Source organism: Talpa occidentalis, unplaced genomic scaffold (assembly GCF_014898055.3).
Source record: "Talpa occidentalis isolate TD23 unplaced genomic scaffold, MPIMG_talOcc4v2.1 talOcc4.13, whole genome shotgun sequence".
Lineage (NCBI taxonomy): Eukaryota > Metazoa > Chordata > Mammalia > Eulipotyphla > Talpidae > Talpa > Talpa occidentalis.
The window spans coordinates 65,065,001-65,086,419 of record NW_023601322.1 but is presented as its reverse complement, the minus strand read 5'-3'; the positions used below and the strand labels follow the sequence as shown (position 1 = coordinate 65,086,419).

Here is a 21,419-nt window from a genome sequence, read left to right as displayed (position 1 = left end):
CACTTTAATATTTTAACCTAAATTTCAAAGATGGGCAAGTCTCTCAAACTGAGCACTCCTTATCTTTTTTTAAAAAATAGAAACTAATCACTAGTTATGTTGCTCCAGTTACGATTACACTGATTTCTCTGACTTTTGAGAATGTTCACACATTTTAAGGAATGGCTTCAACAGCAATCACTCTTATTTATAATCTTCTGTTCTCTATCTTCTACCATTGTTAATACCGTGACCACCCCAATTTAAAAGTGTTGACTCCTAATTCTCCAGCTATTCATTTAGTACTTTTTGTGGCTGCTCTCTCTGGATGCCTTCCAGAGCCCTGTCCTTGGTCCTCCCTTCCTTTTTTTCGTGAACACTAATGCAGTTCATTCTTAAATGACCTCATCTGATATTCATGCTTTAGCTTATGCCTACTTACCTTGCATTGTCTTTTCTATAACTGTCTTTACCATACTGAAGTCGCCAACAACTCTTAGTAGAAAAGATAACCTATCTTAACTAGTTTTTGGAATTGTTGCTATATACTACAGATAAGTTAAATCTAAAGTAGAAACAAACTGGAGAAAGACAATTTAAAAATTCAGGCAAAATAAACATATTTCTCCTTTCTTGGAGCATTCAATGTTTTCTCTCGCTGTCTCATCTAAAAAATGGACAAATCAATTTCTCTTGATTTTCTAGATAAGACAACAGAAATGTAGACATTAAGAGTTGTCTACAAGAAAAATTGCAATTCTTACAAGTAAAAAACAAAGATTATGTATCAAAATTCTTCTACACATTACTATCTTTGGCAAGAAAAATAAAGTCAAACCTCAAGCCCTTCATTCTCAAGCTTCAGTTACCCTAATTTGTTCAATGGTAAATACACCAGAGTCTAAAAACCTCTGAAAAGCAAGCTATTTCAAAGACCTAAAGCAAATATAAAGACTGACACTTGAAAATACACTTTTGTAATAAATGTATACGTTCCCTCTATGTTTATAGGCAGAGTTTATTTTAAAACTTATTTTTTTATCTGGAGAAAACAATCTGGAACTATCATACTACCTGTTGACATTTTTCCCTTCTCTGGAAAGGCAGGAATACAAACCATCTTCTTTGTTACACATCAAGTTTGTTCATCCATATAATCAAAATGTATCTGAGTTCTTAGTATGTCCTGGACACATCTTATCACTGGGCAGGGCAGACGGTATCACTGCTTCCAGTGAGCTAACATTCTAGCAGGTGAGCAGACAAGACACAATTAAATACACAATGTTAATGGGAAGGGAACTATGTGTCAAAGATTCTACTATTGCAGATCAAGCAGACAGAGAAGGACTCTCTTACAGAGTTAACATTTAAGTGTAGACTTAAACAGAATGAACCATATGTCTGTCTGGGGGAAGAACATTTGAGGCAAAAATTCCTCAGGCTTGGGTTCATGTATAATGATACCTAGAAAGAGGACTGCATTTCTCCCAAAGAACAAAGTGATATTAAGTTTTAAGTCCATGGGTAAGTAACCTGACATGACCCATTAAGTTGACCATGTTTTCCCCTATCTCTATCATCTAATATACAGAATGACAGTATATATGTATTATTAATAGTTTCCTCCACAGGTAACTGAAGTCTCTTACTGGTTCATTCCTAATTACTAATTTGTCATCTAGTCAGCTCATTCCTTCCATCTTTTCCTTCTTCTTAGACTCCCCATTACCCCCGCCCCCATTTTTTTACCCAAATAGCTGAATCAACTTGTATTTCCTATTCATCCATCCATCCACTTTCCTCTATGAAGTTTCAGTTATGACCTACTGGGTATAAGCTTAACATCTTTCAACTGTATACACTTCAGAAAGCAAATTGGACCTGGGGGTGGGGGTGAGAGATGAGGCAGGTGGAATAGATATGAAGATCAACAGAACATCACGAGACTGCTCTCTGTTAAGGATGGGAGTTTTCATCTTCATCACCTCTCTCTGTCCAAAATAAGTGGTTGCTACTGTTAGTGTAATTGGAAGGACCTTTGAGATCATGTAGTTAACTCCCCACTCCACCCTTCTCAAGAATTCCTATCCTAGAACATGCCGTTGTAGATCTTCCACCTACTAACACAACATAATTAGGCTGCTTATATACTTCCTACTGTTCACACAGAAAAACTTATGCATAAAATAATCAAATTTCACCAGATTCTGAAACTGAAATTTAGAATTTTTATTTTCTTTTCTCATGGATTTGCAGTTCTAATTTCCTTCTGGCTTCATTTATTTAACATTTTCTATTTTAAATGAGTCTGTGGCACCCCAAGCATTGCACAGCCCTGTTAAATGACACTATCAATTCAAGGGTCACTCATACCTAACACACCACATTAGAAACTGTTTCACCTATATTACCTTCCCTTTAAAAATATTTCTTCTTCTTAAATAATATTTTAAATTCAGTACCCATACTGTACCAGTTATTAGATGATAAGGGATAAGAAATATTTTCTACTTCATTTAAAAATCTACCAGCTTCCTAGCTGACAGAACAAACTGGGAAGTTCAAGGCTAATAAAATAAAAAATAAAACCAAAGTTTGTAATAAAGAACATCTGCCAAACTATGTTTCTTATACCTTTTCCTTAGCCACTGAAAACTTTTAAGTCCTTTTTTTGGGTGGAAAAATAGTACTTGAGAAAACAGGCTTTCAGCAAAACATTAGGAAACTTTAAGTTGACTATTCTCAAAGAAATTCCCGCAAAGAGTATCAGTATTAACAAAACAGTTACAAAAAAGATATCCCAATTTTAATACCACTGTACATATCTTCATGATTTCAAAGACTGGGATTCATTCCAATAGTAGCATCTTACGAATAATAAACATTACTAAATTTAGAAAACAGTAGTGACAACCAAAATTCACTTAATTTTTAAAAGTACTTTCACTAACAGCAGAAAATTCCTTTTCAGGTTATGAGGAATAAAACTAGAAAACATGTGAATTTCACACTGTAGCTGTAACTCCGCTAGAAACTATTTTATGAGTGTAAATAATTTTAGTGTAATTGACTAGTTCTTGCCATAATGACTGTCAGACAGTTAATGCCCTGATACACTCAAGACTGGAATGGTAAATTAAAACTATTTTTGGAGATTGTTGTAGGAATTTACATTTTCTTTTTTTAATTTTCTGTCATTAAATTCCCTTCAGGTCCACCTTTTTTATATATATAAATACTTGTGAAAGAATATCAGGCTTACCTGTGAATAATCTGTTTTTTTTTTCTTTACTATGTCAAGAAAAGGGAATACAAAAGTTAACATAAAGCTCCTTGATATAGCTTAAAGAAAACAGATCAAACTTAACCAGTGAGCCCATCCATTTATGATTAGTCTCCTCCTTGGTAGGCAAGGCACGTATTCCAGGGATTTTCAACACAGCTTTAAGCATCTTCTGTAGAAATGTCTACCTTTTAAAAACCCTCAGGAATACAAATGTATTAATTTACAAGATGATTACATTTATAACTTTCTGGAAACATGCAAATCACCTAAGGAATACATAAATAAGGTATATGATCAAGTTAAAGAATACATAAATGAATTTTCTGATTGAGCAAGAACATTTAGGTGTTACAATAGACTAATTAGAGTTCAGTTTTCTTTTATGGCTTACAAGGTTCTGAAGGCAATTTCAAAAGAGGAATGACAGAGCCTCCCAAGCAGAGGCTTAGAAACACAATCTCTATTGTGGGTTTTGTTTCAAGAAAATCTATCTAAAAAATATGTAATTCCACTTTGTCCTTAATAAATACAGTTGGATTCCAGATGACTAATTTCATATACAGTTCAATTAAAAGTTATGAAAGTTTCCCTTTAAAAAAGCTGCATACAAATTTATTAAGGTATATTCCACACTGCTATGTTTACCAATTTAAACTGCCACGTAACTCATTCTATAATTGGCTCTTTGTTATACATAAAAAAGATTTATAACTTTTGCTTAATGCATTAAATTTATCTTACTAAAGTTTTTGTCAGTCATTTGATCAACAAAGAAAGAATTGAATAAATATAATCAAGTAGACTTGACAATTCTCCCAAGCTTACGCATTTAAATTTTGGTATTCAATAGAGTTAGCAGCTCTTTTTCACAAAATTTTACTAAATTTAACAGACATGAAAAAATTTAAAGCTGCTGATGTCATTTTCAGGCAAATTAAAGTTTCTAATGACAAAGAATTTTTGTATAGTTGATTTTATTAAACAGGACAATGAAACAGAAAGGGGCTATTCTGGAATTTATTAACAAAAAGGTAATAATGTGGTCCAAGAGTCAGATGCCTATTTAGATAGTAGGCTTAACAAGCAGCAACAAAATCCACTGAAAAGCTAACAAAAAGCAAAATTGAAAAAAAAAAGGTAATTTTCTTGTCACTTAAAGGTTTTAAATATAGTAGTCCTTACGAAGTTGAGATGCACAGACCTTCAGGGACTGTACATGCAGACATTGAGAAAGTATTAGTGCTTGATGACTAGGAAACACCTACACAGACGCAGATGTCCTAATGTACTTAGACAATGAGGGGCATGCTGGTTTGGGCTCTGCAGACTAGCAGAGCTTTAAAAATTCCATCTTGAATATTCATAGTACTTTCTAAATTTCAAAGTAAACACCCATTCACAAATCTCGTCAGGCAAAAGTGCTGAGAAATAACTATATGGTTCTTTTAAATACATTCACTCTACAGAAGCTGAAACTGACCGAAAGCAGTGATCACACAAATATATGCAAGAGAGCAGAGGCTTGACCCCATTTTTCCTTTATATATTGTGTTTAAAGATTCGCTGCTAATAAAAACTGTTAAAGATTCAAGAGGAATGTTAACACGATATTAAACATTTCCCTTATTTTCCTGATTATCCTTATCTCTTTCTCTTTAGATGTCTCCAATTTTCCCACCTATTAAGTTAAGGTAAATAATAACTTGTTTCTGTACTATCAAAGATATTGACAGAATTAATAACTTAATATAGAAACTAAAACAAAACGGTTGTAGGTTGTGAAGAGGTTTAAATGAGATAAATACAAAGTGCTTAGGATAGTGCTCCCACAGAATTAGCACTCAACATTAGGATAAAAGTTAATAAAAAATAAAGGAAAGAAATGGAATCTATTTTTTAAAATTTCAAGCAGAGTAACTTTTATTAAATGCCTTACTAGTCCATATTATATCAATCAACTATTTGTTCCAGATCTCTGGAACTGGAGAAGAGAAACCTGATGTGATGAGAGGCCTGAGAATTATGATATTCAAGATGGCAACACCACTGAGTAATTCTGTGATTCTTCTCTAGACACTTTCTATGGGTCTCATTTCCTCATCTGAAAAGATGAGAGGAGGGGAGTAGATGAGTTCTCAAGTCCCCGTCGGTTCTAATTAAAAATCTAACTGGGTTCTAATCTAAGACATGTAGAGCAAGCTCAGAGAACCCAAGAGCCCCATCTCTCAGACTCTACCAACAAGTGTTCACAATATTATTTTCTGTATACCACTTCTTATTTTATAAAAATACCAAATCTGGGTTCACTTTTTATCTTGTACTTGACAAAGAATACAAAGTATACAAAGAAAATATCAAAGAACCAACTTCAGTATACTAGTCCTATGCCAACTGCCCCTTGCTGAAGTGAAAGGATAAAAGGATGGTACAATTTTAGAATCTGAAACACAAACATGCCTATGCTTTGAAAATAATTCACATATAACTGCAAAGAAAATACTTTTAATTCCAAAACACCTGATTGCTCAAGGTGTTTTGACTCAGCTCAGCCTTAGAAAATAAGTCCTCTGATATTTAGCCTAATGAGTTTCTACTAGTTCTACTATTGAATAATCAAATGAAATTGTCTGGAAGGTATCTGAGGGAAGAAAATTTTCAATTTAAATTATCTTAAAATTGAGTGAGTCCTTATCTCCAATAATGGAAAAGCATTAAAATAACAGTGTCTGTAACAAACTAGTAGAGCTTTAATGCTCAACATCTGACCATTACAAGGTAATAAGTCATTGCATTGCCCCAACCAATGTGAAATAATAAATCATGTAGATAACATTTCACAATAACTTTCAAAAACTGGCTATCAAATATACTTTCATAATAGCCAGTTAAGTATTATGGACAATTATGAAATCAACCAGAATAAAGGCTAATTTTATTGTACTGAGAAATAAAAGTTAATATTTATTGCTACAAACTGTATGTTCTATACACTGTATACTTAAGTTCAACTCTCAAATTGCTACAATATTAAAATTCCATTAAAGTGTGAAAAACATCCGCAATAAATCATATGAAACTTTTCTCTTCCTTTAAATACATTCAGTGCCCTATAGCAAGAACAAAAAAATTTCTGAAATAAGGAATACTTTCACTAAATTTGCAGCATGAGAGGCACTATTATTACTGTTGAACTTGTTCAACAAATAAAATACTTGACAGCACTCAAAATATTTGAATTAATCTAAAAAAATGTTTACGCATGCAGTTCTTCCAATATAAAGTCATTAATATTTAAGCTGGTCCAGAGGTAAATTAGGGGATGGCACACTTTTATTCAAAAATAGTTTTAAAGACTATACTGCAATATAAATAGTTTAAATGACTGTATAGTAAGTGCAAAACCCTGTAATTTATCCTATATGTGTACCCCTAAGTAAGAATTTCATTTTTTCAATATTTTAGGAGCAAAACAAAATACAAACACCACGAAAACCCATCACTAAAGAAAAAACATGCATTCCACAGTCAGATGACAATATATGTAAATGTGCACTAGGAAATATAAATGGTTATTTGAACAGAAGACATTATTACTTCAACTAAAGTGCAGTCAGAATGTCATGAATAGCCGTCTAAATAAAAATAGGGCAAATATGAACTTGATCTTGGCTAAAATAATCCAAAAGGAATTAAAATGTTTGTTTTTTTTTTTGTTAATAAAACATAGCAAAAGACAGCATCATGATTCTATGAACATTTAAGAGCTCCAGTGCTACAATTAGCTTATAATTTCTACTACAAATTGAAGAAACTGAATTGTAATCCTAGGTTCCCTTAAACAAAATACAGCAATGATTTCTTTTTTAGTCCTCTGAATTCAAGACAGTTGATCTAAATTGTTGGCTTCTGGATTGTCCTGTTATTTCTAAGTTTACCTTCCACCATTTCTATACCATTCCACATCACACACCTACTGTCCTCTCTCCTAGTAATTCACTAACTTTACTGAAAATCCTAAATGAGAGATATTACTATGGCAGTGAACAACAAAGATGACCAATATTTCAATCATTGTCTACAACTAATTCTGAACTGCTATAAAAATGTATATTTTCTAAAGTATACCTTAACATCTAAAATTAATACAGAAGTCACCCTTTAGAGTCACTCTCTAATCCAGTTTAGCACAGAAATGGTCACACACAATTCAAAGGGAAAGGAACACACTGGATTTTTTTCATGGCAAATCTCTATAAGAATATTTTTATTTACTTGAAAAAATACAAAACCCATGTAGACTAAATAAGCCAGAACAAAAGCAGTTAGCTCACTGGAGCTACAGAGAAGTAAAGAGAACCTGGGCTATTAAACTCTTCTGTAAAAGACATTGATTTTATTCAATTACAGTTTAATCCAACAAAATATTTGAAAACCCTTTTGCAACAGGATTCACCAATATATATGTTCCATGACTCAGAAATATGGAAGCAAGTATCACCACTTTGGCAAATACCTGCAAATACTGCATGACAACAGGATGTCCTCAGAAGAGCAAATGCTACTCAGCACAAACCTATTTTACCTATTTAATTTATTCGCATTAGTAGTAATACATCAGAATTCATTGCTAACTAAAACAAGGTGTGATTTTTAAAGAAAAAAAATGTTTTAAGAACTGTGACCCAGACTTATTTTAAACCTAATATAAATATTTCCTAACATAACTAGGCTATTTCAATCACCTGCAGGCTAGAGTAAAGAAGACTTATATAACCAACCAATTAATACAGATGCTCTTCCACATTAGGCACTCATACTAAAATAAACCCTTTGATCCAATCTCTCCTTCACTAAAATCTCAAAAGGGACCTAAAATGATCTCTACCCACATATGAATTTCACTATTAATACAATTTGCATTTAACCTACATTTATGCAAGGTATGTTTCAGAGTAAGTCATGAAATTTAAAAACATTCTAACATGTTGAAACTGGTCAGACTAACTAAAATACCTAACACCAACACACAAAACCAAAACAGTATACTGCAAACTTATTAATTATAAAAATATAATAGTATAGCCAAAGAAATGTCACAAGAAGTAATTTCAGTAAGATCTAACCATATGCTGGTCACACATTTCTGTATCAGTCATTCCACACTAAATGGACACACCTGACTACAGTGTTTTACCTTGTTAGTTTTTTTTTTTTTTAACTAATAATATAACCATAACAAAGTAGAGGGCTTACAAAGATTCTAATAATGCTAGATAAATAAATACATCTCCCAAAATAAACTGCCTTTAAAATTAAAAAAATCACCTAAATGCATGAATATGAGGCATATTAAGCTAAAAAATGACTCCCAGAACCTCTAGGAGAGGAAAAGATGAGGCTGGCAGTAGAAACAGTAGCCATTAAAAAGGAGGGTAAATCAAAAAACAAAACCTCTCTTCTTGTCGTCTGCCTTTTTGAGAAACATTCAAAATGATGTTAGTAAGAAAAAAGAAACAGGGACAGAATTTGTTGCACTCATCCAGTGTTTGTACAGGTCTTCAGTTTTATTACCTTATAAAATTAAACACAGATGCAATTAATAATGGGAGATGTTGAAGTAAAAATAAATTTTCTTAGCTTCATTAAGTGCCAGTCATCAGACTCCTAAATGTCACGTATGACTGAGTTTACACATTCATCTTACACCATTTTTTCTCTGCAATAACTTACCCATCAGAAAATGGTCAACTTTTTAACACCAAAGTTTCTACATACTCCCAACAAAAGTTCTTATTCACCTGAAGCTATTTACTTCTCTGCCTCTTTCAACAGTTTTTGCATTAATGCTGAAGTGAAACAATGCTGAAAATCTGATTATGTAAAAATGTGCTTTTATCCATAATCTTTTGTTAAACTTACTGAATTTCAGTATTTCAAAAGTATATTAAATTGGCATGGCTAGTTCATTTTACTTAAAGCATGTATTTGAGCAATCAGTAAAGCTTCTCTTGTTTTACTATCAATAAACTTAAGCCTAAGGTTTATGTCAAGTGATAATTTGACATTGTGCCATGTTGACATATCCCCCAAAGAGTGTAAAGATTTTTAAGGGTTGACAAAAGCCAATTTTTAAGTGGCATCTTTGCAAGTAAAATTGTTATTTATGGTTTTTTGATTTTAAAGGAATGCACATGAAGTTATTAGTGGTGTTTACTATTTTTATATCTAAAATCATTAAGTGAACATTCAATACACCTGTGGTCTCAACTTGGTGAGCTATCTGCTGATCACTCAGTCACTGATTATAACTAATATTGGTTAGAGTCACATAACATATAGAGAAAACAACCAATTTTCATTTTATCAAGGCTGTTGTTTAGAAACAATAGACTAATTCAACTATGGTCAGAAAAGAAACATTGTTGCAACTTATTTGGACAAAGCTTTGTTTTGGGCAATCATAGTTCCCAATGTTAATGCCATTTATGTATACAATTTTCAAATGTTACTAAATTCTGCCATATAATTTATTATACCTTTTCATTAGGACACAAATTACTGATAATTCCAAATCACACACTGGCATAAAAATAATCAATTTAGAATCTCAAAAAATTCACATCACTAATGCTTTGCTTACTATCATAAGGTTAAAAGGCTTAAATTAAAAAATTATAACGATACTTTATCATAAATTATCATAAAAGGCATTAAAATTGTATTTAATGATTTAAGCATAACTATGTTCATCTAAGACTTATACTCCAGATCCCAGATAGTATAGGGCTTAGAGAAATTCACTGTAAATGGTAAATGTCTTGCTCCATGTCTTTTTTTATAGTAAGAAAAATGAAAATACCATGGTGATTATCAGAACAAAATTGTATTAATAATCTCCAAGACTTTCTGAAAATATAGCATTTTTCTTTGTACAATTGCATATTGATAAATCAATGCACTTATTTCCTATGTTTAAGTCAACGCTAATTACTCTTTGAAAACAACCAAGTACATTCAATCATGAATTCCACTGCCAAAAATTTGAGATCGAAAAATTTAAAGCACCACCTATCTTTTTACATTCACATAACAGTTCATGTGATAAGAAACAACTCAAGCCTCCTTATTAAAAACATTTTAAGCCTTCAATCCAGAGTGACAGCAATAAAAACTCTGAAATATTCCTCTAAGTAGCGGATATTTAAACAATAGGTTAGATAATTTACATTCAGATACACAAGAACCAAGGGTTTTTGTTTTTTTTTTTTACTTTTGATAAGAAATAGCTAAGCCTTTTAAAGAAAACGAACATAGCCTAAATCTAAGTCTAAAGGTTTTGCCCAACAAGAACAGCTTTCTACTTAAAGAGGAAAGAAAAGTGACACCTCAGTGTTAGGATAAAATGCCTTTAATAGAAAAAGTATTTCAAGTAGAGTTTTAAATAAACTCTTCAATGACTAGTTAATGGGAAAATAAATCTGATAAATATTTAAGAAAAAATGTGAAATGGTTAAATAGTGTGAACTATGCTTTTTCAAAACAAAAACCCAGCTAACCCACTGATAAATCAATCTTGTCTCTACAACCACATTCCCCCCCCCCATTTTTATATTTTTCTTCATACCCAAGACATGATATACAATCCAGTATTTATCTGAATTTGGGATGTGGGGGTAGTAGAGAACCCGATTTAGAACTTTTTCTCAAATTCCATTTTAATGGGCCTTTTTCAAGTCAGACAGAAATATCAGTATATTTATAAATGAGAAAAAAGAAGTCAGAAATAAAAGGTAGTTAAGAATTGAAACTTAACATCAGTTATCAACTTGAGAACTTAGAACATTTGAAAGTTTTACTTCAAATGTTTTTTGAAGTAAAAATGTTCGCTTTGCACCATGTTGCATCCAGTTTCTTAGAAAGACAGGTCAGTAGACAACTTGTCCACATTTAATGTGGAATGCTATGGGCCTATCCATGTCTAATCTATGGCTAGGTACACTGTTCAGTGCGTTTTTTAGCAATCTCAAAATAGATTCCTCAACAGAAGGCTCAATTTGAAGGCGAGGGCTCATTGTAATTTTTAACCCTTTACTCACAAGCTAACCCTTCACAAACGTACAAAACCAGCAACAAAACTTCTGATTATGTAAGGTACTAAAGGTACTTCCTATTATAAGAGCACCTTCTTAAACAGCTTAAACACGCAAAACATATTTTCAGACTTTACACTGCCTTGAACTTATGCAAGTTTTATTTAGGATATCTGTTAATGAGCAATATTATTTTAAATATAATCTTCAATCGCTGGCCAAGAGGACATTGACTATTATTTCAGAAGAACTTCAAATGGTTATGTATATTGATAAATCACTTATCTACCACATCTTCTCTCAAATGACAACTCCCATGAAAAGCACACCAATCCTTTGATAAAACATACAAATAACTATTTATATCTATCAATCTTTTTTAAATATGCCATTTATAAGAAATAGAAAAAACTTAACTCTTACCTTGAATAGCCATTAGAAAAAACTGATCGACCAGGGAAGTTCAAAGTCCCCAAGGAAGTTAGGTTGTCATCTCCAGATGCTTGGCACCTATTCCAATTTTCTGAACCAACAGGAATTGGTGGAATGACATTAAAAATAGGCTTCTGATCCTGCTGTTGAGAAAGTGATGCTGTATTCATGTCATAGTGGTATATCTGTCCCCCAGAGGTACTCACACCATGAACAGAAATGGCAGACATTTTATTACCAATTATATTTGCCCCAGAAAAGCTTGCCTGACAGTAAACTGAGCCCAGTTTCTCCTGCTTAATTACCCCAGGGGTGCAGAGTTCGATGAAATCTTCCTTTTCTGTTTTCACTTGGGGCAGTGGCACACTGCTGGGGCTTGATAAGATAAGATCTCCATTATCCTTAATTTTAGGTTTAGTGTCCGGTAAAACAAGAGGTTTACAGTCCTCATTTGAGTTTCCTTCCAAAAGGAATGGATCATCCTCTCCTGCCAAAGGAGAGAGCAAACAGTTTTCATCTATCAAGAGATCTGATCTCCAAGGACTCTCATTCATCTCTTTACTTGGGGACCCAGAAGAAAAATCCAAATCCTGCAAAATGTCAAAGGTGCTTTGGTCAGTGGTATACAACTTCACATTGCCACCATTGGTGCCAGCCTGGCCCTTCAAATTCTGCTGTTCTGAAGATGCCTCTGAGTGAATTTTTGGAAACTCCTTTTCTGTGGGAGCAGCAGAAGCAGCGGCTGATGTTGAACTCTTGGGGTTCTCTGGAACACTGGTCGACCTATTGAGGTTTGCAATGCTTTCTTCCAGAAGCCGAAAATCTGTTTCCCCAGAGGGAAGGTTGATTTGGCCAGGCTGTGGGAGTCCCAGGTCATTCCCCATCACTTTTGCTTCTGTCTCTCCCATATACAGTCCCATTGAGAGTGAAACGGCCTTGGACAGATCTGGCTGCTGTACATTGCTTCCTGAGCTTTTCTGAAAATCCACCAAAAGTCTTTGTTGCTTGGAGTCTGACTGAGAAGCAGCAGTCAGTGAGGGTGAAGATGCAGAAACCTTCACTGTAGCTCCTCCCCTTAGGGTTTTATAAAAGTCCATCACATTTCCCCTCTCACGAACAAGAACACTGCTGCATATTTCTTCTCTATTGGGGGCACTTAATGATTCTTTGGAGTCCATCAGTGAGCGTCAGCTACCAAAAAAAAAAAAAAAGAATAGGGTAAACATAATAAGCTATAAGATCATATTATCTCTGTGATCCAATTAGTATGAACCTGTTAAATGAACCATTCAGTTAACTCCAATTCTAATTCCTTGTTATTAGACGAATAGTTTCTGTCTTTCCAAATGAAAAAGCCTTGTCCCCTGCTTCCATTCAGTGTGCCACATTTAAAAATACAACGCAGTCTATTTGCACAGCTCAGGAAAAGAACTGTATCAAACTAAGTTTGGTTATTCATCCTTTCACAAAATTGTAACTTATTAACCACAGATATTTTAATTCATGACATCTGGTTATTCATAAGATTCAAATTGATATCAAAGTATTTAATTTAAAAAGGGGGGGTATGATCCTTAAAATTCCTTTCCCTTTTCAATCCATCAAGGTTTTTTGCCTCTCTGAGTACCAATACATATAAAATTTGATATGTACTGATAGAACTCTCTATCTCTAATTACTCCAAAATCCCTGGCTATCTGCTAGTCAAAAATCCAAACCTTTTGGGACAACCTACTGGTGAACTATGCACAATTTATTGGAAAAACAAACAAGAATAATCTCATCTTCCAGTAGGGTAGGAAAAGGCTCTTACTTTTAACACACATTTCTTATTGACTGTGTCTAATAGAGCCTGCCTTGAAATATAGGACATATATGTTCTGCACAGGGCAACAAAAATTTATTTTTTGAAACGCAGGATAGAAGGTATTTAGTTCCTTAATCCAATTTTAACTTATTTAAATATAGCTCTCTTACCCCTTAAAATAAAATCGAGATGAAGCTAGATTTGTTTTTTAAACCGCTCAGGACCATCAATAAGGAGATACTATTATATCGCTAAGATTTTTTTCTTTTACAAATATAGTAGTATTGAAAAACCTAAAAGCAAAATTGCAAAATCGCAGTCACATAAATTCAGGTAAAATAACATCCAATAAAGCTCAAAAATTTTCTCTGTGTTCTAAATATTCACCTATTCCAATTCTCTGCCTACACGTAAGAAGGTTAGATCACCATTATATTGTTAATGATCAGGATGTTTTAAGAGTTTAATAAACCCATTTGCGACGACGTAATCTTAAAAATCACTTCCAATGAAAGGAAACTTTTCCCATACGGAGAGGTTAAGAGACATAAACTTCCCCGGACCTCCATGAAAATGGGTTAAGATGAAGGTAAAGAAATGGAGTGGGGATCGGCCACTACAAATGTTGACCTTAAACTGCTCATCTCCCCACCCTCTGCGGGGTTCATCTGATAACGATCTCTATACATAAAACATCAAATGGAGCCTAATGAATTTCCAAGCCGCTTTGACAGCTGCCTTCAAACTCGAAACCAAAACAATACTTTATAAAACCAAACGATTCCTGAAGCAACACTATCCTGCAGTTTAAAAATCGCAAATAACAGTCACCTTAATCGGCATTAATGAACCGTGCCGAGAGGTCTTAAATAGTATCACAAGGTTGCAATGATCAAGTCTGTAACTCCAAACGTCAAACGAGCGATTGTCAAAACCCAGCCCACAAAACTACCACGATCTGGCAGTCTTTTTCTAAAAGGAGCCACTTAGAAACGCCAGGCGCGAAAAGATACCAAGAGAACCAACCCTCTCCGGGAAGAGAAAAAAGTGCGAGGTTAAAAGAAATGCGTCCAGACCTGTTGAGTTCTTTCTCCGACACGCCCACTTCTACCAGATAACGCCAGCCCTGGACGAAGTCTCCAAGTTGCAGGCTGTCAGCCTTCGAGTGTGCGCTCGCGCGCGCGCTTCCTCACGCACCACACACACACACACACACACACACACACACACACGACGGAGGAGCCAACACACAACCCCGACCGTGCTCGAGAGCATGAGGGTGGAGTGGAAACACTCGGGAGAGCAGACTCGGCTAAGCGTTCACATTAAAAACGGGTGTCCGGGCGGCCCCCTGAGAGGGAGGGGAGGGAGGACTCGGAGAGCAGGGACGGCGGGGTGTCAGGACGACGCGCCAGCGAGCCTCCAGCGGCTTGGAGCCCGGGGCAGCTCGACGTGACTCCCCTCGCAGAGTCGGAGCCCGGTTCCTCCCCTCGGCCCGGCCGGGGGACCGCGGCGGGAGGAAGAGGCCAGTGCTGTCACCCGCGCGCTGCCCTTTCGTCACCGTCACCAGGTCCTCGCCGTCCCCACCCCCACTCCCCGAGGCTAATAAAAGTTTGCCGGCTCCGCGCAGCCCCCCAAGCCGCCCGCGGCCCCCGGCGCGCACCCCAGCTGGGCGAGCGCCCGCGCGGGCCCGGCCCTCCCCGCCTCTCACCTCAGGCTGAGGCGCCGCTCGCCCGCAGCCGTCCGCAGCGCCCACCGCAGCCGAGATAAACAACTTAGCGTGTGAAAGCCGGAGGAGCGGGAGGGAGACCTTTTTTTCTAAAAAAAAAAAAAAAGAAAAGAAAAAAAAAAAGGAAGTAAACAGCCGCCCCCTGCTCCGTGGGGGAGGGGGAGCCCCTATTTAAGAAAGTCTCCCATTCCGGGCCGGCCAGACCGTCCGCCGCCCAGCGCCGGGCTCCGCGGGCCAGGGCTCCCCGGCGCGCGTCCCCCGTCCCGGGCGCCGCGCCGCTCCAGCCGCCGCGCCGCCGTCCACCCACTAGACTCCGTCCCCGACGGGCGGGCGGTGACTCGGGCGCCAGTCACAGACTCGAGCTCGCAAAATGGAGGAGGAGGAGGGGAAGAAGCGCGGACCAGCGAAAGGGCCGCCCGGCCGCGGCCAGCGAGCGGGACCGAGCGGGGGGCGGGCGGAGCGGGGGCGGCGCCAGGGCGCGCTCACTCTCGCACTCACACGCGCTCCCTCCACCCGGCCGCTCCCCGCCCGAGGGGCCGCGCGCGGCGGCGGGGAACGGTGCAACCTGTTGGCCGCGCTCGGCAACTGCAGGGGCGGCCGCCGCCCCCGCCCCCACGCCCTCCGCGCGGGCCCCGCCACCCGGGCCCAGACGGCACCCGCCCGCCCGCCGCCCCGGGGCCCGCGGCTGCTTCTCGGTCGCCCCGTCGCCCGCCGCCTCCCCCGAAACAGCAGTGGAGGCGGCGGCCGAGCGGGTCCCTCCGGGCGCGCCGAAGAGGGACGCCGGGCGTCTCTAGTTTCTCTTCGCGCGGCCCCCGGCCCGCCCCCGCGACTCCCGACAGCTCTCGAGTTCGCCCTTTCCCGGGCAGCCACCGCGGCCCCAGCGCGCCGGCTAGGGGGGCCGGGGCGCCGCCCGCTGCAGCGGCGCGGGGGTACGGGGGGTACGGGGTGGAGGGTCCGCGCCGCCGCCCGGGGGCCGAATGGCGCGAAGCGTGTCACTTCGCACGGAGCTACTGAATGGCACGGAAACGGGGTCACCGCGCCGCGGCCGCGCGCGGAGCCGGACGGGCTGACACGCCCTCGGGGGAGGCTTCGCGCACGGGGGGCGGAGGAGGGGTCGGTGCCTACGTACTCTGTGCCCCGGAGGAGTCGCCGGCCGGCAGGTCCCCAACCCCCGCATCGTCTGGGCAGCCGTCTGCAGCCGCCGCCGCGCTCTCGCACCCGGAGAGAAGTTGCAAAGCAGAACCCACCCTCCCCCGCACCCCGACTGTCCCCCACCCTCTTCCCCGAGTCGGCGAGGCGGCGGCGGCAGAAGGAGGCGCCGCCAGCCAAGTTCGGCCCCCTTCCCTCCCTCCAGTGCACTCACACTTGAAGGAAGTTGCACGCCAAATGCAAAACCTCCCGCGAGCTGCATTTCTTTGCACTTTTTTTTTTTTATTACTGTTGTTATTAAGGAAGCCCGGGGGTGGCGAGCCTAAAAGCAACTTGCAGGCGAAAGAGTTAAGCGGCTTGCAAAGTGAGCCCTCCTCAACCCCCCACCCCAAACCCCAGACTGACCTCTCCCTTCACCCCCTCCAGGGCCCGCGTCCAAGTTTCCCGCGGAGGCCACTCCCCCGAATCTTGACATTTGCCGCACTCGGCTCCAAGCGTCGCCCACCCTGCAGCGTTCTTGGGACCCCTGCCCCTCCGAGGGCGACAAAATCCACGCAGCTTTAAATTGTCGGCATTAAACTCCCTCCAGCTGTTCCCGTTACGCGCCTCCCCTACGGTCCGCGGGAAACACGTGGCCAGTCCCCAAGGAAAGGGGCGTGGGGCGAGGGGTATCCGCGCCTCGGGCCCCCGCCCCAACCCCCTTCCCCGCTCGCCGCGTCCCAAAGGCTCAGGCGACGCGGACATGGAGCTTCCTACCTTGTGCGGCACATATTGTGATTTGGGGGACTCGGGGAAAGGTTGTGCTGGGTTGCTTTAGGGTTTGGGGAGGTAACTTTTGCGCCCCCACAGGTGACAGCACTTGCCAGCTCCTGACGGGGGCGGAGGCTGCCGCAGCTCCACCTAGTCCCAGCTCCGGTGCTCGGCCGCAGCCACTCGCGCTCCCACTCTGGCGCCGGCCGCCTCTGCCGTGACGTCTGGAGGAGACTCGGGGAGGCGCGTGCCGGAAGCCGCCCGCCGCCATCTTGGTAAAGGACGGTGAGGCCGGCCGGCCGACCCGGCGTCCACCATCTTGGCCGAGCTTCTCAATCGCCGGCCGCTGAGGTCGCCCTTCCTCGGTTCTGAAGGGTAGACGCTGCCCACTGTATCGTCTGATGTAAAAGGGGAGAACTAGGCTTTTAAGAAGCCGCCTGTCCGGAGACGCTGCTCGCCGGCCGCCTCCTGCCGAGTCCGGGGACGCCATCTTGGCAAAGGAAGAGACGCCGCCTCGGTAAAGGGAAGCCAAGCCTTAGCCTCGGTGGCCCTCTCGGCTACTAGAAGTTTCATGAAGAGGGCTTGGCAACAAACCTCCTTTCCGGATCCAGAAGAAATAACTCCTTTTCCTTTCCCTTGATGCACCTGGAAGAAGGCTCTTGCTTTGGACTGAAATGGGAATGTGTTAGAAGCCTATTTTGCCTTCTTGCTCGTTGTATGTCTACCTTTTAAGTCTCAAGTACTAGAATCAGATGTCCTCAGTGGATTCGTCCCCAAAACAATAATTTCATGGGCAAACATTAAAATCCAAACCTACAATAACACGTTTTAAAAGTGAGTTGAATAACTCATGCTATGATTATCCTTGTACATCTGTTTAAAAGTTGTTAGGGGTTACTTATGACATGTACACATACTATGTGTAATAATTTGTGTGTGTGTGTGTGTGTGTGTGTGTGTATGTAAAGGGACCATATCCCCAATAGAATACTTCTCAAACCATAAACCGATTTCATAGCGGAACCTCTGTTCTATGAAGTTTCCACTTTTTCCTCGAAACTTCAAATTCTAGGTAATGTGTCTGTTTTTACATAATTTAAGTATTTTATAAGTTTCCAATTAACTTTCACCCCCCGCTTATTTTTTCTGCAGACCACCTTAAACTGAAGATTCACACTGACAACTTAAAAATTGCCATTGAAAACACCTTCAAATGAGCACAAGTGTGAAATTTTCTGTAAATGAACCCAGTGTCTGTTTTTCAGAGTTAGAATTGGCATGCTTCATGGCTAACAATGGATGACCACCCCCACCTGCTGCCCTGTTGCTTACAACAGCTGAAGAGAATAGGTGTTATTTAATTTTTCAACAAGAGGTACCTGAGGCTTACAAAGGTCGATGCTTATTCAAGATCACACAGCAAGTGAGGAGAGGAGAGTAGAATTAGATATCATGGAAATTTTTCTTCACTGATTTTCATTATTTTCATAAAAGAGCATATTAGTCCCATTCAGGAGGTGTATATGGAAATTAATTCAAGAGATGAAGTCCAGTGTATGAGAAGAACATGAGATTAAGCATTGTAGCAACAGCAGTAATTTTAACAATCCTTAACATTTATTGAGTACTATTGTTATAGGACAGGGAGAGGGTCAGCCCAAGCCCCGCAAACCTGCCTATTCTACATGGGTTCTGCCATCCGCCGCATCAACACAAAACATAGGAGACTTTAATGGGAAGGAACTTTAATAAAACTAGGAAACAATACAGGTAAGGCAAAGAGTCTAGTTTCTAAATGAAGCACCCAAAGTTACCCGTCCCCTCGTGGGTAAAAGTCCATCCATATGGGATTGGCCCAGAGCAAAGCCCCAAAGCCTGCCACAAGTCTAAAGCGTCTTCCAGTGGGGACCCACAGCAAAGGGTCAGAAATAACCAGACAAGCCCGGAAGGAAAAGAGCAAAATCAACATCAAGATAAAAACTGCCACTGTCACCTCCCCACGGGTCTCACCCACATCTGTGTCACCCAGTCCACGACCAAAAGACAAGCACAGTTTCTTTACGTGTCTCTAGGCTCCATGCGCCTCCTCCAGGTCTCCTTCTGGCTCCATCCTGCTTCCTTCCTCAGTCTCTTCTTCTGCTTCTCCTCTTCCTGCTCAGCTCCACCCTCCCTTGGGTGGGGCAGGGAACCTCCCCCTTTCCTGGGGACCACCCTGTTACACTATCACCCAGTCATGACTGCAAGTATTTTACACTATCATTTAAGTCTCAATGTATGACAATTACTAATCTGTTTTACTCTGGGAAATTGTTAATTGCTACAAGAGAAGAAACAGACAAATATATTTGCCTCAAAAGTAGAGTCGGGGAAAAATGTGATATATACAAACTACCAAAGTAGGACCTTCATTGCTGTATCTCTCACTTCTAGAACAGAGCCCAAAACATAGTCAGCATTCAGCAAATATTTTACAGGGTTACAATGCTAGCATTGTATCATTGAAGCAGCTGAATGTTGTATCACTTTTACTAGGTGGTTGTGGTATACAAATATTCAAGATTCTCATTTTTATTGTCTTGTGTCAGGTGTCTCTAAATCCTTGAGTAGGCCTCCCCCCCCAAAAGAAACAAAACACCCATTTTTTTCTGGTTCTTACAGTATCTTGTACTTTATTTTAGTAGCACATTACAATGATAGTTCATTATTTGTGTGCTCATAAAACAATCTCTCTGAAGGCAGGGCCTGTGTCTTTTTCACCATTATGTGACTAGTGCACGGTAGATACTCTGTAAATATTGGATGGATGGATGAATGGATGGGGTCGAGATTATATCCTATAGCCAATAAAATATTAAATATGAATAGTAATTAAGCCACTTTTTATATTTTTGTAGCAATTGACATATCAGCCAAGAGAATTCTCCCATTCTGTTCATTTGTTTTATCATTTCCATTTTTTTTAAAAAGATGTATTTATTTTATTTATATAAGCACTGGGTACAGTCAGAAGCACGGGAGGATGAGAGAATTCACCAGAGCCAGAGCAGGGAACAGAACAGGCAGACCGACAAAATACACTGCTGAGGAAAGCAACTGGCGCGACAGGAGAGGTCTGTTGTACCATGTGGGACCCTCACCCAGGGGCCAGGCCATGGGCAGCTTCGCAGACCAGCGCTCAACCGCTGTGCCACCAGGGGAGGCCCAAGTTTTATCATTTCCATTCCCATTCAAATAATCCAGGTCTCACTAAGGGATAGGCCATCAAACCATCAGTTTATATCATGCCATGCTCCTGATCAGATATCTATAACAACTTACTATATATAGATACCAACTCCCATTCTAATAAGACCATCATTCACCTGCCCTTTTCTAGCAGGCATAATAACCTCTCATGCAACTGGACTGGACTGGTGTTAAATTTAAAAGTCCGTTAAAGAAAATGAATGCTTTAAAAAAGGATACTTGCAAGTTTCAAACTTTAAAACCTCAAAGTGAACATTTATTTCCTAATCCTTTGAGAAAATTCTAAAACTTTTGTGAGCCCACTGATTAAAGTTTCCATGTCTTCTTTCGGGTGTAAAGTCACACATACTGCGTCAGCATAGCCTAGCAGTTCAGAGTGGCTGGCTCCACTATGAGGAATGTAACTTTGGGCAACATAACTTTCAGCAGCTTGGTTCCCATCACCTATAAAAAGGGATGATAATAGTACTAACTCAAGATTTTAAAGATTAAACAAGTTCAATATAAGTGGAAGACTTAGACCAATTCCTGGGACATAGTGTCTGATCATCATTAGCAATTATCAAGATTTTCCCCAGTTACACTATTTTCCCCAGTTTTTAAAAAGTGGGGTAATAAATAAAAGTGCTTACAAAACAATGAGTATAGACTTCTAAATTTTTATGAGTCATCCTCCCTGCCTTTAACCCAGTCTTTTAAATTTGTTTTACATCCACCAATTTGACAGCAATTATCTATATGGCATCTTTCCATTTAGATTTTCTAAGCATCTGTTACTTTTTAAACTTGTGTCATTTTGCTTAATATTTTCTTTAAAAATTACAATAACAAGCACAAATGAAATTAGTGTTTTGGAGGGAAAACACAAACAGGAGCTGTTGCTAAGCATACAGTTCAACTGCTAACAGCAGAAAGGTGTGGACCTTAGTGTTCAGCATGCTCTGGGCA

The 21,419-nt window shown here is 39.7% G+C and overlaps 1 protein-coding gene across 10 annotated transcripts in view; it reads right to left on the bottom strand.

Moving 5' to 3' along the window:
- The window catches only part of NR3C1 (nuclear receptor subfamily 3 group C member 1), a 108,410-nt gene extending 90,987 nt beyond the window's left edge, over positions 1–17,423 (bottom strand). For 2 of the 10 annotated variants that reach the window (XM_037509025.2, XM_037509034.1), the window contains exons 1-2: positions 17,232–17,423; positions 11,782–12,981 (exon numbers count right to left, since the gene is read on the bottom strand). In XM_037509025.2, coding sequence (XP_037364922.1) covers positions 11,782–12,968 — 1,187 coding nt within the window. In that variant the 5' untranslated portion in view covers positions 12,969–12,981; positions 17,232–17,423. Of the gene's footprint in view, positions 1–11,781; positions 12,982–14,673; positions 14,802–15,308; positions 15,416–16,455; positions 16,620–16,689; positions 16,740–16,880; positions 17,090–17,231 lie in introns of those variants that run through there. The other 8 variants (XM_037509027.2, XM_037509026.2, XM_037509032.2 and 5 more) reach the window with 8 other exon arrangements.
- Positions 17,424–21,419: the final 3,996 nt, after the last annotated feature.